Source organism: Diuraphis noxia, unplaced genomic scaffold (genome assembly GCF_037042655.1).
Source record: "Diuraphis noxia isolate RWA-SAM2 unplaced genomic scaffold, SU_Dnox_SAM2 contig0004, whole genome shotgun sequence".
NCBI lineage: Eukaryota > Metazoa > Arthropoda > Insecta > Hemiptera > Aphididae > Diuraphis > Diuraphis noxia.
This window is the reverse complement of record NW_028301714.1, coordinates 72677676-72705642: the sequence shown is the minus strand read 5'-3', so window position 1 is coordinate 72705642 and position 27967 is coordinate 72677676. Positions and strand designations below refer to the sequence as shown.

Below are 27967 nucleotides of genomic sequence, written 5' to 3'. Positions count from 1 at the left end.
TACAATGTCAGTTATTTCTATTGGTGTACCTTCACATACCATTCAAATTATTAATCTATAAGAGGATTTTGTGCATTATTTATTTATCGCTCTGGCTCAAGCGTAATACCTAGTTACCTTTAATGTACGAGATATTAAATGAGCAAAATACTATCACCAGCCGATCGCCCTATAACAACACAAATTCGTTTGAACCATAGCCTATAAATTATAATATAAAGGTTCTGAATGAAATTTTTTAATATTTCTATACCTAACATAATTTTTACATTGAAAACGAGCTGATATAATTCCAGCGACGTTTCCAGGAGTACTGCACAGGAGTTTTAGCCTAACCTATATCCATGACTTGAAACGACACATCGGTTTACATCACTTAACAAGCCTAAGTAGTAAATATTATGTGCAGATATTGATTCACCAAGCATGCTCATCCACCTTATTTTCTTCAGTAATGTAGTTAATTCAAATATATTTTTGATTTTTAAGATATTTAAATAAGAACCCTTGTTTTCTACTGCCTATTAAATTTAGAAAATAATTTTTGACAATTCTACCATGGAATCGAACGATACCACTTATTCAAACGTGTGAGTGAAAAAAGTTGGATTACGTGAAGTTGGCCCACCTTTCTTTTATTTTGTTTCGTACTTGAAAATAATGAATTACAAATTTTAAGACTTAACTTACTAATTCTTACTAAATGTTTATAATTTATATTGGTTAGAAGATTGATTTGGGTTCAAGTAGGTGGGCCATTTTCATAGCCATACTTTTCACATGTCTAAAACGTATTCAATACTAAAATATTTTTAGAAAGGATAAAGTTCTTAAAAATGGTTTTACAAAATATAAAATTAATTTAATTTACTAGGTGTAGCATTTATTTGTTGATGGATTAATATTAATTACCATATTTTTCAAATCACAATAACCCCCATATCCTTCGGGCATCGCCCGTTTCCGCCAAAAAACCGGTTCCCTGATTTAGGCATAGCCCTTTTCCGGCAAAAACGAAAAAGGTATGATTCCCGTTTCCGCCAAAATTTATTTTTGTGAAAAGACGTTTCCGTCCTTTTGAAATGTTTAAAATCTTATAATTTAATATTTGTATGAAATTATTAAATTATAACTGCATATTAATGTACTTATGGTGTATTATTAGGTTGGAACTCATCATAACACACAAGCATTGCTTATCAATATACAATAATATAAAATGATATAATAACGTTAATGTTATGAAGAATCAACATTTACTTTATGTAAATTTGATATTTCCATAATTTTAAATAATATTTTTTTAAATGTAGTAGAAAAAAAAATGAATTCAATTTGACCCGTTTTGCATCCAATATCATTGTGAACCGTGATCACCATTTACCGTGTGCATCTCATTTAACTCCTATTCATTATATGACACCGTAGTGACAATAATGAAAAAACGAATGGCTGCATGCGAGTCGAAAGATGTGGAACAGCATACATTTTAATGGCCGAAGGTCTCCGATTTTGCAGAAACCATATCATAATATATAATATAATATTATGATTATGCAACCCTTGGATGAACTGCAGACGGACAACCGGTTTTTGGACATAAGAAGACCAGACAAAAAAAAACACATATAGAGACATTTTTTTAAAATAAAATCGTGTATAATACGAATAAAAATCAATTATATTTAAATAATATGTTGAAAAATATTTAAAAAATAAAACCTTGGAACGTAAATCAAACATTTATCGGTAGAAAGAGTTTTTTCGCGTTCAGATATCCATAAAAAAATTCTCCCATCCCAGATTACTGGTTTTTGACAATATTATTGTCCGGAGACCATCCAGTAAATTTTAGTACTCCCGCGTGTATATATATAATAAATGCCGGAGTTCAGAAAAGTATCCAGTCAATTGGTAGCTGCAGAGCTGAACAGTACCAACAACAAGGCAGAAGCGACAAACATTATGGCGTCCGGTGCTATGGTGAGAACGGACAAGATATTATTTTTGTTTTATACTTATCACATAATTATACTTCTATAATATATATATATTTCTATAACTGATCAACTCGTATTTCTAACAGTTAAAAATCTAACAACAGATAGGTATAAAATAACATACAATTATTATGTACAGGAATCAAGTTTTATTCATTTAAAAATATTATTATAATATAATAATAGATACCTATATTATATACTTAAATAAACTTATAGTGGCCAACTATTTATTATATTACACTTTTTTGGTAATTGGTAAATCTTTACGTTTAATTAAACATCATCGCAGTATTTAAAATTACCTAAACTTTACTTCTTGTCATAATAAAGGATGTAAATAACTATTAATTTTTCGAAACCAATTATTTAACGTATTTTGAAACATTTTCACGGTTCTTCTTTTATAATGACGAATTATTAAAATATACGAGTGAGAAAATTAAAAATATATTATGCAGTTAGAAATAAATTTATCTAAAAAAATCTTAAGTATTGGTAGGTATACAGAAATTATATTTTTGAATATTTTAACTTATTATTTTATTCAGTTGTTAATTATAATACTAGGTTTGAAATACTTTTATTTCATTGGTATTTAATATGATATAATTATAACATAATGATAGTTGTAATATACAAATTATGTACTTGTCAAATTAAAATTAATAACTAAAAAAGCATAAAAAATATTCACAATATTATAAATATTATGCACGTTTCTTGTTACTACAAACAATAAAATTAAAATTATTATAAAATGCTTTTAATTATTTTAGTTCTTATTTGTAAAATATTTAAATGTTTAAAAATGTATATTATATAGGTTTTATTATAGTTAATTATGTTAAATTATTTGCACGTATATATCAATAGAATAATTATTGTAGATGTAGTGTTTTCCACAAAATTATATTGTACTTCAATAATTTTTTTTTACTTCGATATAATTTAAATATTAAAAATTAATGCATTATTTGTCATCTATGGCAATAAATCCCTTGCGACTCAGAGAGAGTTTGAAGCTCCGTTTTTTAACCATACAATAAGTAAAGTATGTAAGTCGCTAAAGGATAGATAACGTCAAATAGGTAAGAATTTTGTTTCGACTCACGAAAATCAAATATTTGTTATGATTGGATATAACTATATTTTATTATATTTTGTAATTTAGGCTAATGTAAATAAATATTTTATATAAATGAAAAATTGAGTGAGTAATAGCTTTTTTAATATACAAAAGGCAAGGTGGAGGTTGAGGCTTATAAAATCAAAAAATACTGGATCGATTTTGACTAGTCAAGGAAAGCTTAGTTTATAGAACCAATTAATTTAGTAAGGCACATAGGCTATTAATAATATTAAACCATAACCACGAAATTCGTTTATTTATTTTTGCAATTTATTACACGTAAGTTTTTTTTTGGATAATTTTTTTCTTTCAACCGCAGGTAGATTACCCATCTAAGTTTTATTTTATTTTTATGTATTTTATGATAGGAATAGAAATAATTATTAGTGTATGATTTTAGTTGTCATTTGTTTTTCAGATATATGTAGCTTTTCTAGGACTCCTATTTGTGTCCACCACATTTGCGGACGTCAAGTCGGCGAATAAGAACGATAAGAAAAGAGACACCTTATTCGACCCATCCTTCGCATTTGGAGCCAAGACTTTTGGCTCATCCACCCCGGCCCCATTTGCGTTTGGCGGCTCGTTCTCGTCGACTGCTGCACCATTCAAATCCGTTTCTTACAGCTCCACACCAGCTCCATTCGCATACGGTAACTCTTTTGCCTCAAATTCCTACTCCAACGCCGCCGCAGCTCAATCATTCGATGCAGCATCATTCATTGGATCTTCCACACCTACTCCATTCTACGATGGATCATTTGTTTCTTCCACCCCAGCTGCTCTAATTGGCTCATCTACGCCAGCACCTTTCATATCTGGAGCCGCAGTATCGGACGCAAGCTTTGCATATTCTTCCACCCCGGCTTCAATTTTAGCAGGTGGAGCTTCGCCCGCTATTTCATCTAACCCAGAAGCAGTTCTTTTAAATAGGTCACCGGCTTTTGCTACATCGTATGGTTCATACTATTCTGGAGCTTTTGCCCCGTCTTACTCTCAAGGAACTATCATCAAATCTGACTCTATTAGCCATGATGCTTTGGAAGTTCCAGTCGTATCTAACGCCCCTGCACCCCAACATGAAGTTACCATCCATAAGGAAGTTCCAGTTCCATACTACGTCCAAGTTGAAAAAAGAGTTCCATACCCCGTCTATGTTCGAGTACCACACCCATACCAAGTCACTGTAGAAAAACACGTGCCATACGCTGTTAAAGTTAATGTAGACCGTCCAGTTCACGTTCCTCAGCCATACCCAGTAGAAGTTGAAAAGAGAGTGCCATATCCTGTTGAAAAGCCAGTACCTTATGAAGTGAAAGTACCAGTTGACAGGCCGTACGCAGTTCCAGTTCCAGTTGAGAAACCTGTCCCGTACGCAGTTGAGAAACCCGTTCCTTACCCAGTGAGAGTAAATGTTGACAGGCCTTACCCCGTTGAAAAACCAGTGCCATACCCAGTAGCTGTCGAAAAGCCAGTGCCATACGCCGTAGAAAAAGCTGTGCCATACCCAGTAGAAAAATTAGTCCCATATGCCGTTGAAAAGAGGGTACCTTATCCAGTAAGGCACGACGTTCCAGTTAATGTTCCAGTACCAGTAGAAGTTAAAGTTCCAGTATCCGTCGACAGACCCGTCCCATATCCAGTAGAAAAGAGAGTTCCATATCCAGTTCAAGTTCCAGTTGAAGTTAAGGTCCCAGTCCCGGTTGCAGCTCCAGCTCAACGTTTTGCTACTGTCCACTATTATCAACAATCTCCAGTTGCTTTAGGATATGAATCCAGCCAAGCTCTCATTGGTCAATCTGGTTACAAATCATTCTCATCTGGTTTGGCTCAAGGTTATGGAAGTGCATTCTACAGCTCTACTCCAGCAACTGGAAGTGCATTATTCAGCTCTACCGCTAGCCCAATAGGCGCATACAGCTCTACCACTAGCCCAATAAGCGCATACAGTTCAACTGCCAGCCCGGCTGGTTTCTACGGCTCAAACATCGTCCAAGATGGTTTCGTCAGTTCATCCGCGTCTCCTTTCAATTTCGGCCAACAATCTTTCTTCGGATCTTCGACACCAGCTCCATTTAACACTTTCTCCGGTAATTCAGCATCATCTGATGCATCATCTCTTTTCAAATCCGCTAGCATTGGATCTGAAATTAAAGAGGAGGTTGCCATTGGAGGAGCATCTTTGAAGTCACAAGAATTTAAAGCTAACAACATTGACGTTATTAAGAAATAGATTTTAGAAAACTTGAGTTTATCTAATATGGAATTTTCATTATTTTGTATGTTCACTAAATAATGGAAAAATGTTTTATTCATTTTCATATTTTTTAAACGATTTCTTTTATTTAGCACATAAACAATTTTTAATTAATCATCTGTAATATTATGAAAATATCATTTTATTGATTGATTTAAACATACTTATACTTGCTGTCTTCTATTTAGTATTTATCTTTTATTAATATTGGATAAATACAATTTACCTAAAATAAAAATGGTTGCATTTTAATTTATTGCTTATAAATTATTGATAACACAACAAACTTCAATAATCTTAAAATAAATATAATCATATTTTACTAGTAATTTATATATTTTAAATTTTTAGGGCCGTTTGAATTATATTATATTCACCGAAATAAAAATTGCTGTAGTTTTGTAAGTAATAATGATTTATTTTTAATAAAACTAAAAGAAAAAAATGTATTCCATAACTATTCAATTTGTTCTTATGATAATAATGTAATGATTAATTATTATATATATTATATATTATATGCAGGTATTTATTTTGTATTTATGCCTACAATATTAATAGTTAATATTACCTATCTTAAGATTTTTGTTTTATTAACAATATATTAGAAGTCTTCTGACTTTTACAAATAATCATTTTATTTTTTCAGCCATTGTATACATTGTGGTCATATAGTCGCATATAAGTATATAACTATATTATACGTGTTCTACTCGCAAGAAATGTTACACATTAAACAAAAGACTCTAACAGTCTACACAATATAATGGCAATAATAAACTATTATATTAAAACTTAATAATATTAATTGTCAGGCTGTGTCGCGATCCCTACTCATTAAGGACGTAATTTTATTTTGGTCGTAACGATATTATTATGGCCACATATTATAATAATATCTCTCCTGCAATCCTGCCTTGAAGATACCTACTTGCGCACATCCGTCGTATATTATAATAATATACGACATATGGCCACCGCTCAAGGTCACTAGGTGACGATAGAAAATAATATACAGGATGTTTTACTAAGCATATTACTCATTCCCTTTTTTCTTTGATAATGCAGTTATTAAAAATCTGAGTTTTGGAATTGTTGTATAACCTTTAAAACAATATTTTCCAAGTTCTTGAGATTTTTTTACAAATTAAGAAGTGTCCTATACAAACTTTTGTTTTTTTTTTTCAAAATGAAAACACCCCTTTTGTAATGTAAATTATTTTGTGGGTTATTATTCTGAAAATGTTTATATTATTCTAATCTACCTACTAAGGATAATGTAAATTCAAGATAATAAGCTTTGAAGATTTGTGGCCTTGTGGGCCATGGTGATTTGAACATTTCAGTTATTAATAATCTTTCTGCGTATATAGGTAGGTATAGTTTGAAATAATGGTCTATGTATAATATATTATACTATGTCTATGTAGATCCAATATTATACCTATCAACGTTAAATTTTTGTAAAACTATTAAGTATGAGAGTATGACTATATTATCCTTATTTCTTGGCAAACATATTTTAATAATTATGATCTAATTGTGTGAGTTTTTAATTAAGTAGGTACTAGGTATATTATTATTTTCAAAAAAATTATTTACTTAATAATTTTGAAGTTTAAAATATGTAGTTCGCGTTTGAAAGACAGCAGAACAGTTCTGTATCGCCATAGAAAATTCTTTAAGTAGTAAAAAAATCACAAGAATTTGAAAATATGGTCTTTAATAGTATCTATATTTTCAAATTCCAAAAATTATAATTTGAATAAATTCATCATTAAAGGAAAAATTGTGTTGCGTATGCTTGGAGAATCACTCTGTATACATATATAATATATATTTTTATTGCAAGTAATTGTTATATTTTCGGAAGACAATGTTTAATTTACGGGAATTATACGAAATTCAAAACGTATTGTTTTATATTATGATATTATACGACCCGAGTACATGAAATAAGTATATTATGTACTAATTTCGCATAATAATCGCACAGTAATAACTAATAATATCGAAAATCACTCGCGCGAGACCGTTGCTATATATTTACGCGATATTATAATATTATTGTTGTACAATAAATTGGATCGTGTAAATCAATAACAAATTATCGGACATACCTGTTATATGTTTGTGGTGGTTGTAGAGCGCATAATTTTTTTTGATTAACTAGCATGAACCATTGTAAGAATATTGTATTATACCTATTGAAATTCTGTGCAAATGAAACTATAGAACTCATTATAATAATATTCACGATATACGCCAACTAGTACACAGGATGGACAGTAGTCACAAGTGACTAAAAGTCTACAGCAGAAAGTTAGTCAAGCTATGTAAACATTAAAAACACGTAAACCTAAGTGTTGTTTAAGGTATAACCGCTTATAAACAATAAATTCCAAGGTTCGATTTACTACAGTAGGTGACGGTGCAGACGATATTTTTGGACAAAAATCGTTAATGTTTATAATTACCTAGAGATATTTTGAACTTTTTAGTATATTTGGTAATACATAAACCTGAGAAGTTATTGAAAATGTAATGAAGGACATGAATTAAAATGAGTTTGGGTTTTTATACGGTTTGGAAAAATATATTTTCAAACAAATTTTTTAATTTTAGTGAATATTTTGTTTATTTAACTATATTATGATGGTCAAAAGACACCTATATTAATTTTAAAAATACCCCGAAAAACCTCGGGACGGGCTGATCGCTGTCCACGCGATTTTTAAAAATTATAATTAATATCAAAATTGAAAATGTATTTTTCATGTAATGTAGTCACTGTCATTTTATTACTTTTATTGTATTATTATAAACATCCATTAACCATCCTGAAAAAGATATTGATTTACTCCTATACCTAATCAATATTTTTGAATGCTTGCATCAATTTTTTTTTTAATATTCTAGTTTTTTATAAACATTGTTTAATTGTTTAATTCATGATTTTGCTGTTTCTTAATTAAAATACAATTATTGAATTTAATAAAAACATTTTCTGTATATTAGTATCGATTTACAATTACAACTAATAAATATAGCCTATACCTACTGCTTGTTAGCTGTTGGTTCAACTATTCAAACAATTTAAAACCCCTGAAAAATAACTAAAACTTGTTAAACTCTCCTCCCCTCCTGCAAAAATGTTGGAAATAAGTCACTGCAATTTTGGTTGAGCATGCTTAGTGAATCACTCTAAGTATAAACATTAAGCAGTTAACAGAATGTTTTAATCGGGGATTATTTAGATTAATTAAGCCTGTTTCATTAATTAGTTATATCATTAAGTCTAACCTATATAGGCTATAACCTACTTACTATACATTTTTAATATAATATTTAGCTCAGATATTAAGTAGGTACACACATTATTATAATATATACAGGGTGTCCCACTACAGAGATCTGACATTCTGACAAGTGAAATAACTTTTGTTCTAATCAATATTTTTTAAAAATTTCTTTTAAATATAATTCATAGACACTTGTGCTACATTTTTAGATTCTGAGCAGAGCGATGAATGTATTGATTTTACCATGATGTGTGTGTTTTTTTTTTGTGTCTGTCATCACGTTTTGGGGCAGTAAAAGTGCTTCAATTTTTTACTTCAGTACTTCGTTCGATCAGAAAGTGAATCTAGTTGGTACTTTGGGGGGTCAAAAGTAAAAAATTCTTAATGTTTTTTTAAATAATTGGGATAAACAAACTAAAAATTAAGGGAAAAATGGGAAATTTTACGCACACTAATTTTTCGACAAAATCGATTTTGGTTTTTGATGTAATTTTAAAACAAATGACCATAGATACATGAAATTTTCACCGAATGTTTATATAAGTATATTCTATCTACCATGCAATTTTCAAAATTAATATTGATAAAAATGTATTTGTTAGGCAGAAAAGCTTGAAAATTTAATACAAGGCTCTTAACATATTGTAACAATAGCAGTTAAAAAATAAAAGAAATTCATAGTCACAATTTTTTTTTATAAGCATTCAAAGTTTGAATTTTGACAAAATACGTAAAATCACGAAAATTCACAAATTATTTCAAGCTAGAAATTCATAAAAATTTTCTTTCTAAATCTAAGATTTCAAAATTAATACAAGATTCCTTACAAGTTTTTCAATCTTTATCACAAATAAAAAGTCCACCGGAAATTCAAATTAAATTTATATGAGCATTTGAAATTTAAATTTTTACAACATTGGATTTTCACTTTTAGCGATTTCCTTATTTTGGTGTAATTCTAAAACAAATGACCGCAGATACTTGAAATTTTGACTGAATGTTTATGTAGGCATTTTCTATATTTGATAAAATTTTCAAAATATTTAGATTGTTTTGATAGATAGATGTTTTGAGCTGTTTACTGACATTTTAATTTTTCAACTTTTTTAGTTTTTTTTCTATAAATATCGATGAAAAATTATTTCTTCGGTAGAAAAGCTTGAAAATTTAATACAAAGCTTCTAACAACTTGTAACAATAGCAGTTAAAAAATATTAAAAATACGTTTTGCACGATTTTTTTTTATAAGCATTTAAAGTTAAAATTTTGACTAAATACGAAAAAATTTACAACATTGGATTTTCACTGGATTTCACATTTAGTGATTTTCTTTTTTTGGTGTAACTCTAAAAGTCTGAAACTAATGACCGCAGATACTTTAAACATTCACTGAATGTTTATATAGGCATTTTCTATATTTGATAAAATTTTAAAAATATTTAGATTTGTTTTGAGCTGTTTACTGACATTTTAATTTTTCAACTTTTTTAGTTTTTTCTTCTATAAATAGGTATCGATAACAATTTATTTGTTCGTTAGAAAAGCTTGAAAATATAATACAAGGCTTCTAACACATTTTAACAATAACAGTTGAAAAATAAAATTAATTCATAGTCACAATTTTTTTTTTTTACAAGGATTCAAAGTTTGAATTTTGACAACATACGTATAAATCACGAAAATTCATAAATTATTTTATGCTAGAAATTCATAAAAAATTTTCCTTTTTATATCTAAGATTTGAAAATTTAATACATGGCTCCTATGATATTTTTACAATAGCAATTGAAAAATAAAAGAAATGCGTAGTCACAATTTTTTTTTACAAGCATTCAAAGTTTGAATTTTGACAACATATGCAAAAATCACGAAAATTCGCAAATTATTTCAAACTAGAAATTCATAAAAAATTTTCTTTTTAAATCTAAGATTTGAAATTTTTTAATAATTTATAATATATCCTAGACAGATAAACCGTCTTCGCTCAGAATCGTTTTTCGTATACAATGATATAATATCATAGGATTCAAATTTAATTCCATCCATTACAGTAACCCAGTTGTAACCTACTGTACAGCAGAGTGACATCCACGTCTTACCCGCCTTTTTATTTTTAATACTGAAAATAAAAAACTTAAAAATTGATAAAATTTTTTTTCGAAATATTCAATATAGCCAATTTGTAAATCTGATTTTTAGAAACATTTATATTGTAAAAACACTTATTTAAGTCAAATAGCTGATTTTTAAAAAATTTTTAAATATCAATATTTTCGTTAGGTAAATGATAGTAATTTATAGTTTATACATCACATATTATTAAAATAAATACAATAAAAAAAAAAAAATAGATTTTAACATGCACTTATTTAAAAATGTTCTTATAAAATATTTTTAAAAAACTTTATTATTATTTGAAATTACAAGGTTTCTAACATAAACTAGATCGTAATTTACTTAACGAAAATATTGATATTTAAAAAAATTGTAAAAAATCAGCCATTTGACTTAAATAAGTGTTTTTACCATATAAATTTTTCTAAAAATCAGATTTACAAATTGGTTATATTGAATTTTTCGAAAAAAATTTTATCAATTTTTAAGTTTTTTATTTTCAGTATTAAAAAATAAAAAATGTAGTGTTTATGAATTATATTTAAAAAAAAATTTTTTTAATATTGATTATAACAAAAGTTATTTCATTTGTCAGAATGTCAGATCTCTGTGGGACACCCTGTATACATATTATATATTCAATAAATCTAATCTGTGATTAGACTGGCATAAGATAATTTTTCCTCCCCACATTTTCCAAGTTACACCAATATACCTATAGGTATGTATATAAATATTTTGTACTAACATATTACGAGTGCAAAAAATTATTTACACTACCACATTACATAGGTATACCTACACAAAAACATATTAATGTTGGTTTGTAAACACATAATATTGGATTCCGTTCGTTGATTAATAGGAAATAGAATAACTTCTTTAAGCGTGATCGATAATTAATATTAATATTTAAATATTTTAGCCTGGTGTGCATTAACAATAGACAATATACATATAATAAATAAAAATATAAATAAATTCCGATTATTATTTAAAAGTTGTAATCAAGTTTATTTAATGAATCATGAGTAATTATATAATAATAACAATTACATATTTCCATAATGTACATAGTATATAATATTATGTTATAACTTTATAAGTCATTATTATAATATAGTACCTATATTATATATTATTTTTATGAAGACGCCACACCCATATTTGTTGTCTCCGACTCACAAACGTATGGGTACATATTATTTAAGTGGTATAACATACCAAATTGTACGTTCGCAATAACCCAATTTGGTATTTTAATTACTAACCAAGTTATAAGAATTTTAAAACTGATATTTTTTTGTAAATTTTAAAATGATCATAACTTGCTTTAAAGTTAAAACAATAAAGAGTCTCCGAGTCGCCCTAGATCATGGGTTTTTAACCAGTGCGTCTCGACTCTTAGAGGCATCACCGATGTTATCAAAGAAATCGCGTCCGCGGTAGAAAATAAAAATTTGTTAATTTTTTTTTTTATTATTAATATTATTTGTATGGGAGTCGTTTTGATTGTTTTTTTTTTAAATCACAAAAGTTTTGGATCTAAAATGGTTGAAAACATTGAAAACCTCTGCCCTTGATAATAATCTCACATGTATATTTTATGATAGGTATATTCACTTTAATTTTAAAAACAACAGAGTAAAATTGATTATTGTGAAAGTAACATTTGTTATACGTTCGTAAGAGGGAGACAACTATACATAATATGCGGGTGTGGTGTCCTATTATAACAGCTAGTTACATACATTGAATATAAAGTTGGCTGTTTAAAATGTTGATAATTCGTAATAACTTAAAAGAAATAATTTAGATAATCATGTTTAAACTTAACATGATTAAACTCTCAACACCTTTATAAATAATTACGGGTTTAAAGTATATTTATAATATAATGTCAATAAATCGAAATAAAAAATACAGATAAAAGACAATTAGTTGTAGTGTAGTTTATTAACTCTGTACTATATACATATTATCGATTAGCTATCGTTTCTATTGCTCCAAGGACCAAGATAATATTTGTTTAAAATAAAAGCGAAGATATCTAAATAGGTACCTACTTAGGTATTTATACCTAATAGTATGAAATGACTATATAACTTCGATTTTCGAAACTAATTATGACTGCAAAATTCACATTTACCATTACAATTGTAATGGTAAATTTACAATTCAAATTGTAATGTATAATTCACCCGTTGCACGTCGTTAACAGTACCAAACTTAACAACCTAAGCAAAAAATGTGCCTGACACAATAACACTATGTATTAGGTACCTATACCAAATTAGACACCTATTACAATTTTTTCAATTTTACAACTAGATATAAGTTATAAATTATAATTAATTTTAATTGCACAAACATGCATAATAGTAATCAACTAAATGAAGTACCTATAATACCTAATACTCTGTAGATAGATACTTAAGATAATTATCATATATTAAAATTACCATAAAAATTGAAATTCTTAAAATGTATTTTTGATGAATAAATTTCTCTCGGGAGGAAATGTTGTCCAAGTTCATCCCTGCAATTCAATTATGAAATACAAGTTTTCAGCAGTTTATTAATATTTTAAATTATTAAATATTGTGCAATAAAATAATTCATTAATAAGTAATGTCTAAAAATGTACGATGAACCTATGTATATTATTGTATAACACATGATTGGTAGTACCTATTGTACTTGCATACTATTTTTCAATTCAATTGGAAAAAGCTAAATTATAATTATGATAGATAATTTAACTACCTACCGCTAAGTTACTTATGTAACATAAAGTTAAATAATTAGTCAAATTTTAACGTTAAAATTAGATTAACTTTGTATCCAGTTAATTCTCCCACCTTATTGTATAAAGCGTAATTGCACCACTTGTGGTTAAACTGTTTTAGATGACGTAATTTATAGTTATGTAGATATATATTTTTTTCATAAAAATATTGTAACCTATTTTGGTAAATGCCTTTTTAAGGAGGATGAAGAAAATCTACAAATATTTTTATGCCTGCAGTGATTTGAAAATTGTTAGGCGCCACTTTGACATACTTATTATACAGAGCTATATATGGCCTGTCTATATGACTACATCGATTGGAAATTGAATTCCAGTTATACTGCGGATTGTACTTTGGAAGGGTACAAACGTTTATCCATTATTTTTTTTATCAGTGTTTAACAGATTTAGATTCGTAGATTCTTAAATATAATATAATCGGAGGTCATATAATCATTTTTTGAATTCAGTGATTTGTAATGACATTATAATATAATATTAATTCAATGTTATAACTGTTATAAGGTTATAACTTTTTGTATTAATTTGTTTCTGCTACAGGTATTTCTATATAATATGCTATTTTCAAACCTATTGCTATCTATTGCTATATTATTAATTAATAATAATTTTATCGATATTTTTGCACTGAATTTTAGGTATAGCCTGAATGCTGCACTAATCTAACCTAAGTTACCATACGGTGATTCATGTCTGTCGGAGGGGAGGGAGGGGTGTCAAAGGGAAGCATTTGTACAGGACTTCGCACATTCAAGGATTAGATTATGTTAGGATGACGCTTATTTTTGCAAAATTAGACAAATAGGCAATAGCATATCCATCTCCCGGCAATTTTTATTGGGGGGAGTAAAAATCGCCGAAAGTTAATTTCAGCGGTCACACCGGTCGTGTGAACGTTTAGTTGTGAATATTGCGACCAGTTAAATTCCCCCACCTTAGTGTGTCTTGAAAAATTATCATTATATCTACCTATTTAACTATAAGCAATTTTTTTGAACGTTTAGACTCGTTCTATACATTTTGAGCCACAAAATAGTTTGAACATTTTTGTGATCTTTATGATTTTTTTTCAAAATTTTAACTTGATATGCTTTAAGATAAATCAAGCTAATGTATCTTTGATATTTTTGAACTTCTATTAGGTACAAAAAACTTATAAGGAACTCTATATTAAGTTTTCAAGCTTTTTTATTAACAATAATTTTAAAAATATATTAAAATAGCTTAAAACCAGTCAAAATATGATTATAAATATTACATATGGATTGTGGTCATATTATTATAATTTATAACCATTTTACAAAATTTTACACATTTTTACTAAAAAGAATACAACAAATTTGTTAAAATTTAGTTTTGCGTAAAGATTCCATTTTTTTTTATGGGACATCTTTAAAGTACCAAATAAATACCGATTTCTACCAGGAACCACCCTTTGAAGTTGATATACAAATCATTATTTAACTATGTACGTACTCACAGACAAAAAATTAATATAAAAACCATTCGCTCCGTTTAGAATCTAATATACAAACTTTTAACAAATAAAAAACTATTCATATAAGGTAGTGTATAAGTAAATTTTTTTTACATAAGTAGATAATAATGGGTGGTTGCGCGTAAATAAAGGGGTTGAGTCATTGAAATCAAATTATTCAGGAATGCAAAAACAAAGTTCAATATATAGGTACATAGCAGTACATAAAAATTGAGTTAACACTAAACGCGCATTAAAATAACACATTCAATAACACAAAATAACTTATATATTTTGACACAATGTAGGTAGGTACGTAGTTTTTTTATGTTGTATTTTTGTGTGTAAACAACTCATTTACCACAAAATGTTGACATCCCCTTTTTCACGCGGAACCGCGTAATAACAAGATTATAATTTATAACTATTAATAATTATTATATTTATCAATTTATCATTAATTTTTCTTTCTGTTACTCGCACTGTCCACTGACAATAATATAAAGTATGGTAATTTTTATACATAAAAAATTGTTATGTTGAGGCGAATATCCCTTCACCTGTCACCTCCCCTTAGGGTCACGCCAGTATAATACCATATAATATTGTAATTTGTAAATTATATGATATCACTGGCGTAATTAGCAGCAAATGTTTAGGGTAGCGAACACTTTTATATGCTTCACCTTCTCCAATAAACATAATGAGTGGGTACTATTTACGCATAACTTCCTTCTAAATAATTCTAAAAATCATTATTATATTTACAGTTTTATAACACGAAATTTCACAAAAAACGTATTTTTTTTCCTGATAACTGCTTAAATAAAGATATTTACAGATAAATAAATAGTAAATACACACTGACGCGGATTATTTTTATTAAATTATCATTATGTAAATATTTTTGAGGTAGCCAAATGATACTCTTGCGCAGGGACGGCCTGGGAGAAAAATTCAGGCCGGGAAAATGTATTACCCAGGCCACTTATTAATGTTTACCTTTAGGCGTTACTATAGTGGTGGAGGGGGGTAAGGGATTGCTGAGCTTATATTCTACTCCCACACTACCAATTTATTTATTATCTTATCTTTTAGTTTTTATTATATTATTATGTAAGAGGACATAAATAAAATAGACTTTCAACCTTCAATCAGTATCAATATTTTAGTGAAACTATACATCTTAATTAAATTTCGAAACATGACATTCTAGTTTCTAGTTACACCTATCTCTATGACTCTATAGATTTTCTTTAAAGAAATGAACAAAAAGTTCAATTAGCCACTATATGCTTGAATTTTTTATAACAAATTATATTTTATAAACAATAAAATACAATTATTATTATAGCTGGTGTGTAAAATGTAAATACGTTTCATAGAATAATATTATTGTAATAATTTCTATCGGTTATCAATATAGTTGGATCGGACCAAAAATAGAGTAGGTGGTATGGGCTGTGGATATTATTACTATTTACTATTTAGATAGCAATCCCGGACCCGCATTTGTGTGCGCTAGCTGCGAAGTACCTAATCTCTCCGAACTCCGACGAAACATACACAATAATAACAATGCTTTTATGCATTCCAAAATACCCATGAGCAACTCTAGTTATTACTTATTATATAGTAATAAGCACTAATAACTTATTATATTACAATTTACTGGCAACGGGTGTTCTAATCGGGATTTTTATACTGTATAGTATACAAGTTTACTAATATTAAATATGTAATTTTAGTGTAAAGAAATTAAAAACTACCTAATTATTTTAAAAAATAATGTGATACAGCCGTCAGGCCAATGAAAAATCCCAATAGGGCAGGCCACCGGGTTAGGGTAACCTAACCTGGGCCAAGCCGTCCCTGCCTTGCGACCCCATAAAAATTGTTGGGGTCACAACCGCTACCACCCCTCGCTACTCCATATAGTTATTATATGTTTCCAAATATACTTACTTGTAATCTCGAATATTATTGTTATGAATTATCGTCTATGTGTTATTATGACCTATTTTTCTGGTCCCTTGAACGACGTATAAAACGAATAAACGATTTCTACTACAGTACGTTATTTAATATTATAACTATAATTGACATCGTGTTAAATGTGCCGCACACCGGCAGATGTCGTGGCACTCCCAACGATATCGTGCAAGCCACCGGACGGCCGTAGAGAAACAGGTCTGACAATCGATTTGCGAAGGCCTCTTGCGTCAACCTACCAAATTTTTTTATTTTCCACATCCACGTACTCCTGGAAATCTACTTATCATTGGCGGCAGTTTGGCAACGTATTGTGAATATTGTGAAATTATTTACATTTACAATCGGTTTTCGGATGTTTTTCCTTGCTTACTGTAAAAATTAATAGCCCATACTCGGCGGCGATAATATTAATTCGATTCCAGCAGACTGCATCGGCCCGTCGACAGACGAGAGATAATCGAAATCTTTATTGAAATTTTCACTATCGTTAATAGTGTTTTGCCTTTTGCCTAGAATTGACGCAAAAAAAACCCAAAACGCAGCTCATGGTAGATACACCGGCCCCGAAAATAGGCAATTTTCTTCAGTAATATCATATTATCATTACTGTGATGATTTTTAAGCTTTCAGCTATAGTTTAGTAAAATCTCAAATCTAACGCCGTGGCGAGCAACTACGGTCTACGTCCGACACCGAAGAACGTTTCTCCAAGCTCCGACGGGCGACGGACCAGAGGGACGACGCACGCGCACTCCGGTCAGCACCGCACCGCACCGCACCGTTCCGTACCACAACGCAACGCACGCACGCACGGCGACACGGTAGCCTCACGGAGTACGGACACACACGAGTTCAACACGACACACCACACGACCACACAGTACACACATCCCGAAGCCTGAGTGCCCGACAGCCGTGTGTCAGCCGCAGTCGGTGTATTCGCTCGCAAACGTCTGATCGTGCTGACCGTGACGCCGAACGAAAGATGCTCATCAAAGAGTTGTAAGTATTGAACATTATTGTCATATCGACGGTTATGTTTTATAATATAAACAGGCCATAATGGCAATGCACACGAAAGCGATTTCGGATCGTTTTTCCAAAAATCGCTTGACTCCCCCCTTACGATCGTTAATTATTTTGGCGTGTTGTCGCGTCACAAACGCACACGCGCACTATTTCTTCTGAATTTACTGTTAACCGGTCACGAACCCGCATCATTGATGCCCGACAGTGACGAGGACTGGTGAAATTATCGTTTTTATAATTGGGTTACCTCGTTCACCCGGTGGTTTTTCGTGATTTTTGTCTCGTCTGACGACCCTTTCTGAACGGGGCGTTTGAAAGCTAGTCCCAAACACCACCGCCTTCCACACCGCGCCTCATCTTAATCACGCCACTTTTGCTGTGTTTGTGCTAGGTGGATAGGTAGATAGATAAAGAAAATTTCATTGACTGTTATCAGATTTATCGGATTTTTTAATTGTAAATTAAGCGATAAGCACCACCCATTCGTTAAATTATCATTTAGGTACCAAGATAGGTTCTAAAAGTTAAAATATTAACTTCCAGGTTCTCATACTATGAATATTTGTTGTTAAATGGCCAAAGCAATTTATAAAATGAATATCAATACATTATAATATAGACTGTTAGTTAGGTTAAATTATTTTCTTTATTGTGACAAATATAATATTTTTAAACGTTACCCACATAGGCACATAAGATACGCCATCTTATGTGCCAAAAAATTAAGGATCTCATACTTTTGAATTGTATTGTTCTTAAACTATTGTGTCAACTCATATTCAATAAATTTAAATTAGTCATTAATTGCCCGACTATGAATTATTTTTCATTTTTATTTAATCAATTTAAGGTCCCACGCAAACAAAACTAGACGTGATAAATAGGCCAAGCACAATATTTTGTATTTTATGTATCTGAAAATTATCATAAGCAAATATGTTATGTTTCAATCGTTTCAGTTAATCGTTGATTTATTATTAATCATTGTATGATCCATGGTAAATTGATTATTCATAAAATCGTGACTTGCTAATATTGCATGGTTTTTTTTTTTATTGTTATTTGAATCATATAATTTATCTTTTCTTATTTTGTTTGAATCAATTAATGTAAATTATTTTTCAATTTCAATACTACCTACATCTGTTTCTAATTAAAAAATTATAAAAAAAAATTATTCTGTTTTTTTTTTTCAGTACCTAATAGTGAAAGGTGTAATTTAAAAATGTATGCATCTACTTTTATACATTTATGTGTTCTATATAAAATACATATCATATAAATTTTAGTCCATTTTTATATTAAATACACATTTAAATCTATACAATATTGTATTTTAAGTGCCTATTTATTGTCTACTTGTTTTATGACACATTTGACACAATAAATATTATATTGACCTATTATACCTTAAGCTGGGATTCCACGACTCGTGTATTTGACGAATATCCACAAATACTCGAATAATTGGCAAGTCTTATCTAAAATCCGCGAGAAGGTGGCGTTCAAAAGTTCTACGTTCCCACTATTCGGCGAGTATCCACAAATACCAAATATTCGTCACATACTCAAGTTCTGGGATCCCGGCTTTATACCTATTACTAATGTATACAAATTTTATTTTTGTTGCAGCCGTGTAGTGCTACCCTTAACAGTCGAAGAGGTTTGTACTCATATTTTTTTTTACAAAAATTATTTTTATTAAAGCAAATTCTCAATTATCATAACACACTTATATTACAGGTATACATTCTATTTTTCCTTTATACAGTTGTTATGTTTTTGTCTTTAGTATCAAATTGCCCAGCTGTACTCTGTAGCTGAAGCCAGTAAAAATGAAACTGGTGGTGGGGAAGGTATCGAAGTGTTGAAAAATGAACCATTTACCAATTACCCTCTTTTGGGTGGAAAATATTCAGAAGGACAGTATACTTATAAAATTTATCACTTGGCCAGGTAACTATTACATTATAGTCTATCTCACGAAAGAAAGGGACCGTGTCTTGGCAGAAACCAGTCATTCTTGCGCATCCCCACACTGCACCGCCCGTAATACCAACACCTAACATTTCCAACAGCCCGTGTGTCAGTTAACATGTGCAAAATGGCATCTTTCTTTCGTGAGACATATGTATGTTATATTAACTACTATAATTGGCATGCAAAGCAAACTGATGAATGGTGATATCTTCCTGATATCAGCATACACATAAAATATAGCTAAGTACAAATGTTGATAAAAATAGATGGTCCGCCCTGTATTCTTATATAATATAATTTGTGTAATACTTACGAAAAACCTGTGTAATTGGTTCAGGATTTTACAGATTACCTTGTCTGTTAATAAATATATGCCCAAGCTAGTTTTTGAATGTTTTCAAAAATTAAACAGAAAAACAAGTATTGTACAGCTGGTTTATTAGTTTAACATATCAAGCTTTTGTTTAGCATTGGATGTTGTGTGACATTGGATGACATGTTTTGAAGGCCATTAAACTAGTATTGAGTAAAAATGTATTAAAATATTTCACGTTATTCCAGCCTTGGTGTATACAATTTTTCAACTTCATGTTAATATTGTTTGAATTAATAGATAAATTAAAAGTTAAAATATATTTAAATAAATAACAAGTTAAAATGAATGTGGTATAATAATAAATTAGTTAAATCATTATTAATTTTGTGTTTAGAGCATTTTGTGGTTTTTAAGTCATTTTTTTCCACATTCATTCTAAAAAAAATTAAAATACCTAAATATGTATTATGTTACGAAATTACAAAATTATTGTTGACACGAGTAGACACAAAATATATACGTACAATTAACAACAGATTATTACCCACATTAAGGTAAAGATAAGAGATAAGATACAATAAACTATTTATCTAAAGCTGATTAATTAAGGTTGTATTGTATTTAAATATTTTTTATAAGTTTTAAATACAAAATTTTGTTTTTATTGAATATAAACCCATTTTTAAAGTTTTTTAGGACATTTTTTAGTGCATTTTTTGATGTTAATCATTTTTTAAGGCATTAAATCGTATTTTTTTAAGGCATTTTTCTTGTTTTTTAGAGCATTTAAATCCGTTCCCTATTAATTACCTATATTTAGACTAAATATTTAATAATAAAAAATTGATTTACTTAATCTGAAATGTAATTGTTATTAAGCTAAACCAGTAATAACACTACCAGTTTTTTAATAGGCATAACTTTTTTAACAATTGTATAATTTAATTTCTAAAAAGTCAGACATAATTCATTGACTGTATTTTGAACTCTCATATTTTTATATTAAGTATGGAAGTAACAATGACCTTAATGCTCAAAAAACGATTCTTAATGCTGTTAAAACCTCATTTGCTGACCTTTCTAAAGTGGAACTTAAAAATGTATTGAGCCCTGACTTATATTATCAACTTTCTTATTTTCTATAAAGAGCTTACAATTTATTTTTGAAACCCCTTTTATGTAATTTAATTTTTGCTTTTTTTTGCTAATTTTTAATTTAAATTAATATTATTATAGGTTGACATTAAATTCATTACATAAATTTTACTTTTTTGGGTTCAACTTTTAAAATACATAATGTTATAAATTTAGAGAATTGAATCTGAAAAAGTATGATTTTTGCTAACAATTTAAAACATATTATTTATATTTCTCATACCTTTATTTTCGTGATTTTGAGCTGCTGTATTATCTATCATTTCTCCTCATAAGTAATACCTTGTAGATTTAAATAAATATAATTAGTCTGTTATCACAAGATAATATTGATACATTTACACAACCTTTTTTGAATTCAGACCATTTACAGCTTGTTCAGTTCAGCAAATTAGTATAAATTGGATATCATAATTATGCTAAATCAACTGACAATTTTAAAATCCATATCCCTTATTTACAATTTTTTTACATAAATATATAGTTAGTTATAAAATAAATTTTGTTTATGTGAGTAGAAAATGTAATATACTCTTAGGAGATCTGTACCAAAAAAAGTTTGGCCACCTCTGTTATTTATCAATTGCCTATATAGTCTGTGTAAAATTATGGTTAAAGTATTACATAATACTAAAATTATTTATGAACACAATTACAGTTTTTAATGTTCTTTAAACGAATTTTTGTACTTAAAAAGTTAAAACATTTATGGTTCACTCCGTGGTTCACTGTAACTTATTGGTGTTCTTGGTGTTAATTATTAATAACAATTAAATATTTAATTATTGGTAGATGTATTGATTTTTAATTTGGTGCATTATTATCTTGTCATGAAATTATATTAATTTAACTTGGTTGAGCAATTTTGGGGCAGTCACTACTTACTATCTATTAAAAACATATCCAACAGGTTTTGAAGAAGGTCATTTTTCACAACTATTTTATGGATGACTATTACAGAAGAAACTTTTTCTTCCTGATTCCTAAATAACATTTTGACTTTTGAGTTAAAATATCTAACAAATAAATATATATATATATATATATTTATTAATTAAATAATTATAAAATATTAATCACTTCACCTAACTATTAAATATTAAAATATAATTAAACATTTGATAAATGTTATAACATATATATAATAAAACTATCCATTCAAATACATTTGTGTTGGATATATTTATAAATTTTAAGTTCAGAAACCTAAAATTTATCCATGAGATTATCAATTTTTTGAATTAACATATTGACTGCCTGCGGCCACCGTCGTCTGTATAAAAATAATTAGGTATTGATAATTTTTAGACCGCTGGCTGCCACACCTCATCATTTGTAAGAGGCCATACGATCTTGGGCTGCCGTAAATTAATTTGGATTTATATTATTAATTTTTCCGTGGTGCTACAATAATGATCTAGAAAATGTGCAGTGGCGTAGCAGGAATAATTGCAATTTTTTGTATTTTTAATTTTTTTTTCAAATTCAATAGTTTATAATATACAATATACAAATTTATAATGACACTGAAAAATGTCTTTGGTGTACCCATGATAAATATTCTTGTGACCACCGGCGGCCACATGGCAGTCAACATGTTAACTAAAATACATTAAATTATTCATAAATCATAATTATGAATTTTTAAATCTTAAGCAAAATTATAGTACAATGGTAAAATATATAAACGCATAAATCTATGAAAATTTTAAATTACTAGGTTTTTTAGGTATAAAAAATTACCCAAAAGATTTTTGTATAAGTTAATTTTTTGAATTTAACTAAAAATAACAATACATTTTTTTGTACTTAAACAGCTACTAATTAAGTTTAGATAATATACAATAATTAATCTATACTTAGGTTCTTATAATTATAAACAAAACCTTTACATACACATTTTGCTCAATATTTTTCAAGTAGAATAATTTATTATATATGGTTTTAAAACTTGACTATTTATGGGTTACCAATTATATGTTACATAATCTTGGCATTTAGTTTCTAAATTTAAAATTAGTTAACGTAATATTAAGGTATTTCCAGTTTGATTCAATATTGTATTATGTTTTAGCAAAGTACCTGGAATGATAAAACTTTTGGCACCTAAAGGAGCATTAGAAGTTCACGAAGAAGCATGGAATGCTTACCCATACTGCCGAACTGTGATTACAGTAAGTAACTGTTATAACTGTTGATAAATAATATCTTAATTTTTATCAGTAAATTTATGAAATTATACACATTATTATATTGGTAGTTAAAATCTAAGAAAAATTACTTCCATTTATAATTTTTATTTATTTATACTGATGAATTTGTTTCCTAAAAACAAAGTTAGTTAAAAAGAATAATGAAATACTGTGATTATTTGGGCGGCAGCATATACTCAATACGTACTATTAATAATTTTTTTTATACACTCTTTCAAAGATATTAATAAGAAATAATATGTAATGCTACTTCTTTGTAATATAACATGACATGTGTATTCAAGAGTTTAACAATTAAAAAATAATATTTTATATCAATTAATTTGATCTATCAAGTATAAGTCTATATATCTATTATGATTTAATATTTATAGATATTTCAATTTCTATTCTACGAATTACTACATTAATATTGATTATAGTGAAGTGTAAAATAATGTAAATTGTGTCTCAATTAGTTGTTATTATCTACTTATTACACATTGAAAGTGGTTATTTAGAATTATTGCATTTTATTTTTAGAATTTTAAAAATTATTATTTTTATTTTGTATACACAATAGCTTATAATTAAAAGTTTATTGTTAATTTTCTCTTTGTATACATGGGATATTTTTGATTCAACATCTGTATTATATACACTATGTAATTTAAAAGTAATATTATTGTTATAGAACCCAAATTATATGAAAGAAAAATTTATGATAACTATAGAATCATTTCACTATGCTGATCGAGGAACCCAAAATAATGTAAGTGAAAAAAATTAGGTTGCTGAGATTATAGCTATTATGCCCGCTATAATATATGCAGATGGATTTTTGTTTTATATGTCAACTACTGGATTCTGATGTAATTTCTTCATGCTTGGAAACATTAATATTGATCATAATAATTCATTACATAATTTTCCTGTGTTTGATAATCTAATTAATATACATGACATGTGCCTTAATATATATTTTTAAATAAAATGTATTACAATTGCTTTTTGTTTGGTGGTTTTGCTTGTATGTACAGAATCCAAATTATATGAAAGAAAATTTCAGTATAGTCATTGAGTCGTATCATATTGCTGATAGAGGTACACAAGAAAACGTAAGTGATGTGGTCCTTAAAATGTATTGACATGTAATACAAAGAGTACTGTTAAATTTATGACCTCAAAAATCTACACTGTTGTAAAATGCTTAAGCACTTTTTTATTATTTTAATTTGAAATTGGATCTTGTGTTGTCATTCATCAATTATTTTTATCTTCTAGCGAATGCTTATAATTTATAGATCTAAATTATATGTAATTTTATGTTTTAAATTGTATTATGATGCCTTATTTAACAAAATTTGGCCAAAGTCTCAATTTTTAAATGCTAATTCCCTTTTTACTATTTATTCTCACTACAGCACATTTTACATTTAATAAACCATGAAATGTTTTACCTTATCACTAGTAAAGCTTATGAACACTTTACTTAAAATAAAAATTTCCAATTTCTAAAGTTATTTAATGTTATCTAATCATAAAGGTCTATTAGATAAAACTAATGCATTAACACTATTACTCCTAAATTTGTTGGTGATGATTTATTTTTTGAGACTATTTAATATTAATAATTACTAAATTGCATGATGTGAAATTCTCAATCTTAACATTATATTAGTATTAATTTATGCTATGGATATACTCAGCTTATTAGATAATTTGTTGCATTTCTCGTTTGTCATTTTAATTATTATTTCTAACACTTACTTATTAATAATACAGGTTCATGAATTATCTCCTGAAAAACTTAAACAGAGAGAGGTACAAATAATTGATATTGGTAATGATCCTATTTCATCTTCGGATTACAAAGAAGATGAAGATCCTAAGAAATTCAAAAGTCAAAAATGTGGACGAGGTCCTCTCCAAGGAAATTGGATTGAAACAGTATGATTATTAATCATTATTATAACATGTTATGAACATTTTTTTTATAATTATAACCAAACTTGAATACAATGAACCTCCACTCAACTACTGCTGTCTACTGTTTTAGGCAAGCCCAGTTATGACTTGTTATAAGTTGGTATCTGCAGACTTCAAATGGTTTGGGCTACAGAACCGAGTAGAAAACTTAATTCAAAAGTCAGAACGCCGTCTGTTTACTAACTTCCATAGGTATGTTGTCTATTATAAATAAATAAATGATTTTTAAATATTAAAATGTTTACTATTTATGTATCTACATAATGTAATTTTAATTAACAGTTAGAATAAACTTTATATAATTTTACAGACAAGTATTTTGTTGGATGGATCGTTGGCATGGGCTAACTTTGCAAGATATTCGTGAAATTGAAGAAAAAACTCGAGAAGTATTAGACAGGGTATGTTTGCTTACAAGTAAATAGTTGACAACATTATTAATTTATGATTTTAATTGCAGCAACGGAACGAAGGAACTGTCAGAGGAATGAAGGCAGATGCCGATTAAAACATTTTTGAGAAATAATTAAACCAACCCAAATGCCTAAAATCGTCTTGAAAATGAAGCCATATTTATTCTAACACCAACCAAATTGAATAAAAACAAAATAATACCAGATCTAGTAATTTTTATCGCTTAGTCTAATTTTAACTAAAATTTTACAAATTATATTATACATTTTATTCTAAAATAACATTCTTACTATGAATATATTCAAAAACTGTCATAATATTTCTTAGGGAATTTTATTCGTTTAAAATTACTGCAGTTTTAAGTACTTACGTTTATTTTTAAAATTGATCATTACTTTTTGATAATTTATTGATTTATAGAAAGCCAAGTCATTCCACTTTCTATTTATTTTGTTATCCGTTCTTCCTCTTGTGTTTTTACTTAATAATTGGTATATGGATTCACAATGTTTGTGAGTATTTGTGGTGATTGTATACAAGTAATCATAGTCAAAATCGATTTTTTAGTTATCAAAATAATTATTGATTATCTTAACAAACAAAAAAATTTTGCAAAATTCGGTGATTTAAACTTAAATTAGGTTTTAATTTTATGGTTACCATGTTTAAAAATATATTTAAGCAATACACGCGTCTGTGTACAAACAATATTGTAAAACCCACTTGGATTTTAAAATTTTTCAATATTAATAGTTAATTCACTAAAATGTTTAGATAAGTTGACAATAATAGCATTACATAAATGCATTAATTATTTGAAATTGTATTAAATAATAATTGTTGAATGTTAACTAATGAATCTCCATGTCATTGAAGTAATAATTGCAGTGATGTAGATTATATACTGATTTTGTTGATATGCAAACTGGATTTGTACATATTTTACTATTTGTTGGCAATAGTAGAATAATAGTTTTTTCCCCAATTGAAAATTAAATTAAGTAAACTAGTGTAAAATAATAGTCGTTAAATTTTTTACCTGAGATACTCGTAATACATTTTTTTAACACATTATTTATTTCACCAAGTATTACCAAAATGTATTACAAGTAAATTTCAGTTGTATATTGTATAATTATTCATAATATTTTCTCTATGTTGTAATATTACCATTTAAGTTGCATTTATATATTATATGTTTTTGTATTCACAATTTTGATAGATGTGAAGTTTGCATATAATATATTAATTTGTTTTTCTTGCAAATCAACCGTATCTCATGAATTATAAATGTAAATAGCCATTAATAAAATGTGAGTTGCTTATGAGTTATTACACATTTTATTCATACTACCTACATTTCAAAAAATTCTATACGAACCATATTTTAAAAACAGGTTTCCATTTGAATTTTTAAAGTTACCCCTCGAAACTACCCATCCTAATTAATAAAAAAAATATTTATAAGCATAGATTATATGATTCAAAAAGGTTTTCACATAGGTAATTTTTCCCTAATTTAAATATATCATGCTGAAATCTGCTGTGACATGAAATTTAACACCCTGTATCATATACCATAACTCATAAACTACTAGCCCTAAATTCGATTTTTATGAATCAAAATACTTAGAAAAATATTCTGCTTTGGAATATGAAATTAAAACTATGTTGTTATTCAAAAAGTAAAAAACTTAAAAAATGATAATGATAAAAAAAATTTAAAAAATATAATTTATTTATATTATTATATATTAGATTCTGAACGAAGTGATGAATGTATTGATTTTACAATGATGTGT

The 27967-nt window shown here is 28.1% G+C and overlaps 2 protein-coding genes across 4 annotated transcripts; both read left to right on the top strand.

Annotated features, from left to right (window-relative positions):
- The first annotated feature begins 1826 nt into the window (after positions 1–1826).
- LOC107163032 (uncharacterized) lies at positions 1827–5641 on the top strand. The gene is made up of 2 exons (XM_089225146.1): positions 1827–1983; positions 3551–5641. The coding sequence occupies exons 1-2, from the start codon at positions 1882–1884 to the stop codon at positions 5363–5365; spliced, it is 1917 nt and encodes a 638-aa protein (XP_089081272.1). The 5' UTR covers positions 1827–1881; the 3' UTR covers positions 5366–5641.
- Positions 5642–17938: 12297 nt separating this feature from the next.
- On the top strand, positions 17939–27493 carry vib (phosphatidylinositol transfer protein vib). Of its 3 annotated transcripts, XM_089225145.1 has the most exons (10): positions 17939–18092; positions 19752–19782; positions 19912–20075; positions 23645–23744; positions 24457–24534; positions 24803–24880; positions 25548–25712; positions 25822–25943; positions 26062–26152; positions 26212–27493. In XM_089225145.1, the coding sequence occupies exons 1-10, from the start codon at positions 18076–18078 to the stop codon at positions 26257–26259; spliced, it is 894 nt and encodes a 297-aa protein (XP_089081271.1). In that variant the 5' UTR covers positions 17939–18075; the 3' UTR covers positions 26260–27493. The 3 variants fall into 3 exon arrangements, with proteins under 3 accessions (XP_089081271.1, XP_015365759.1, XP_015365758.1); XM_015510273.2 differs by lacking the exon at positions 24457–24534; XM_015510272.2 differs by lacking the exon at positions 24803–24880.
- Positions 27494–27967: the final 474 nt, after the last annotated feature.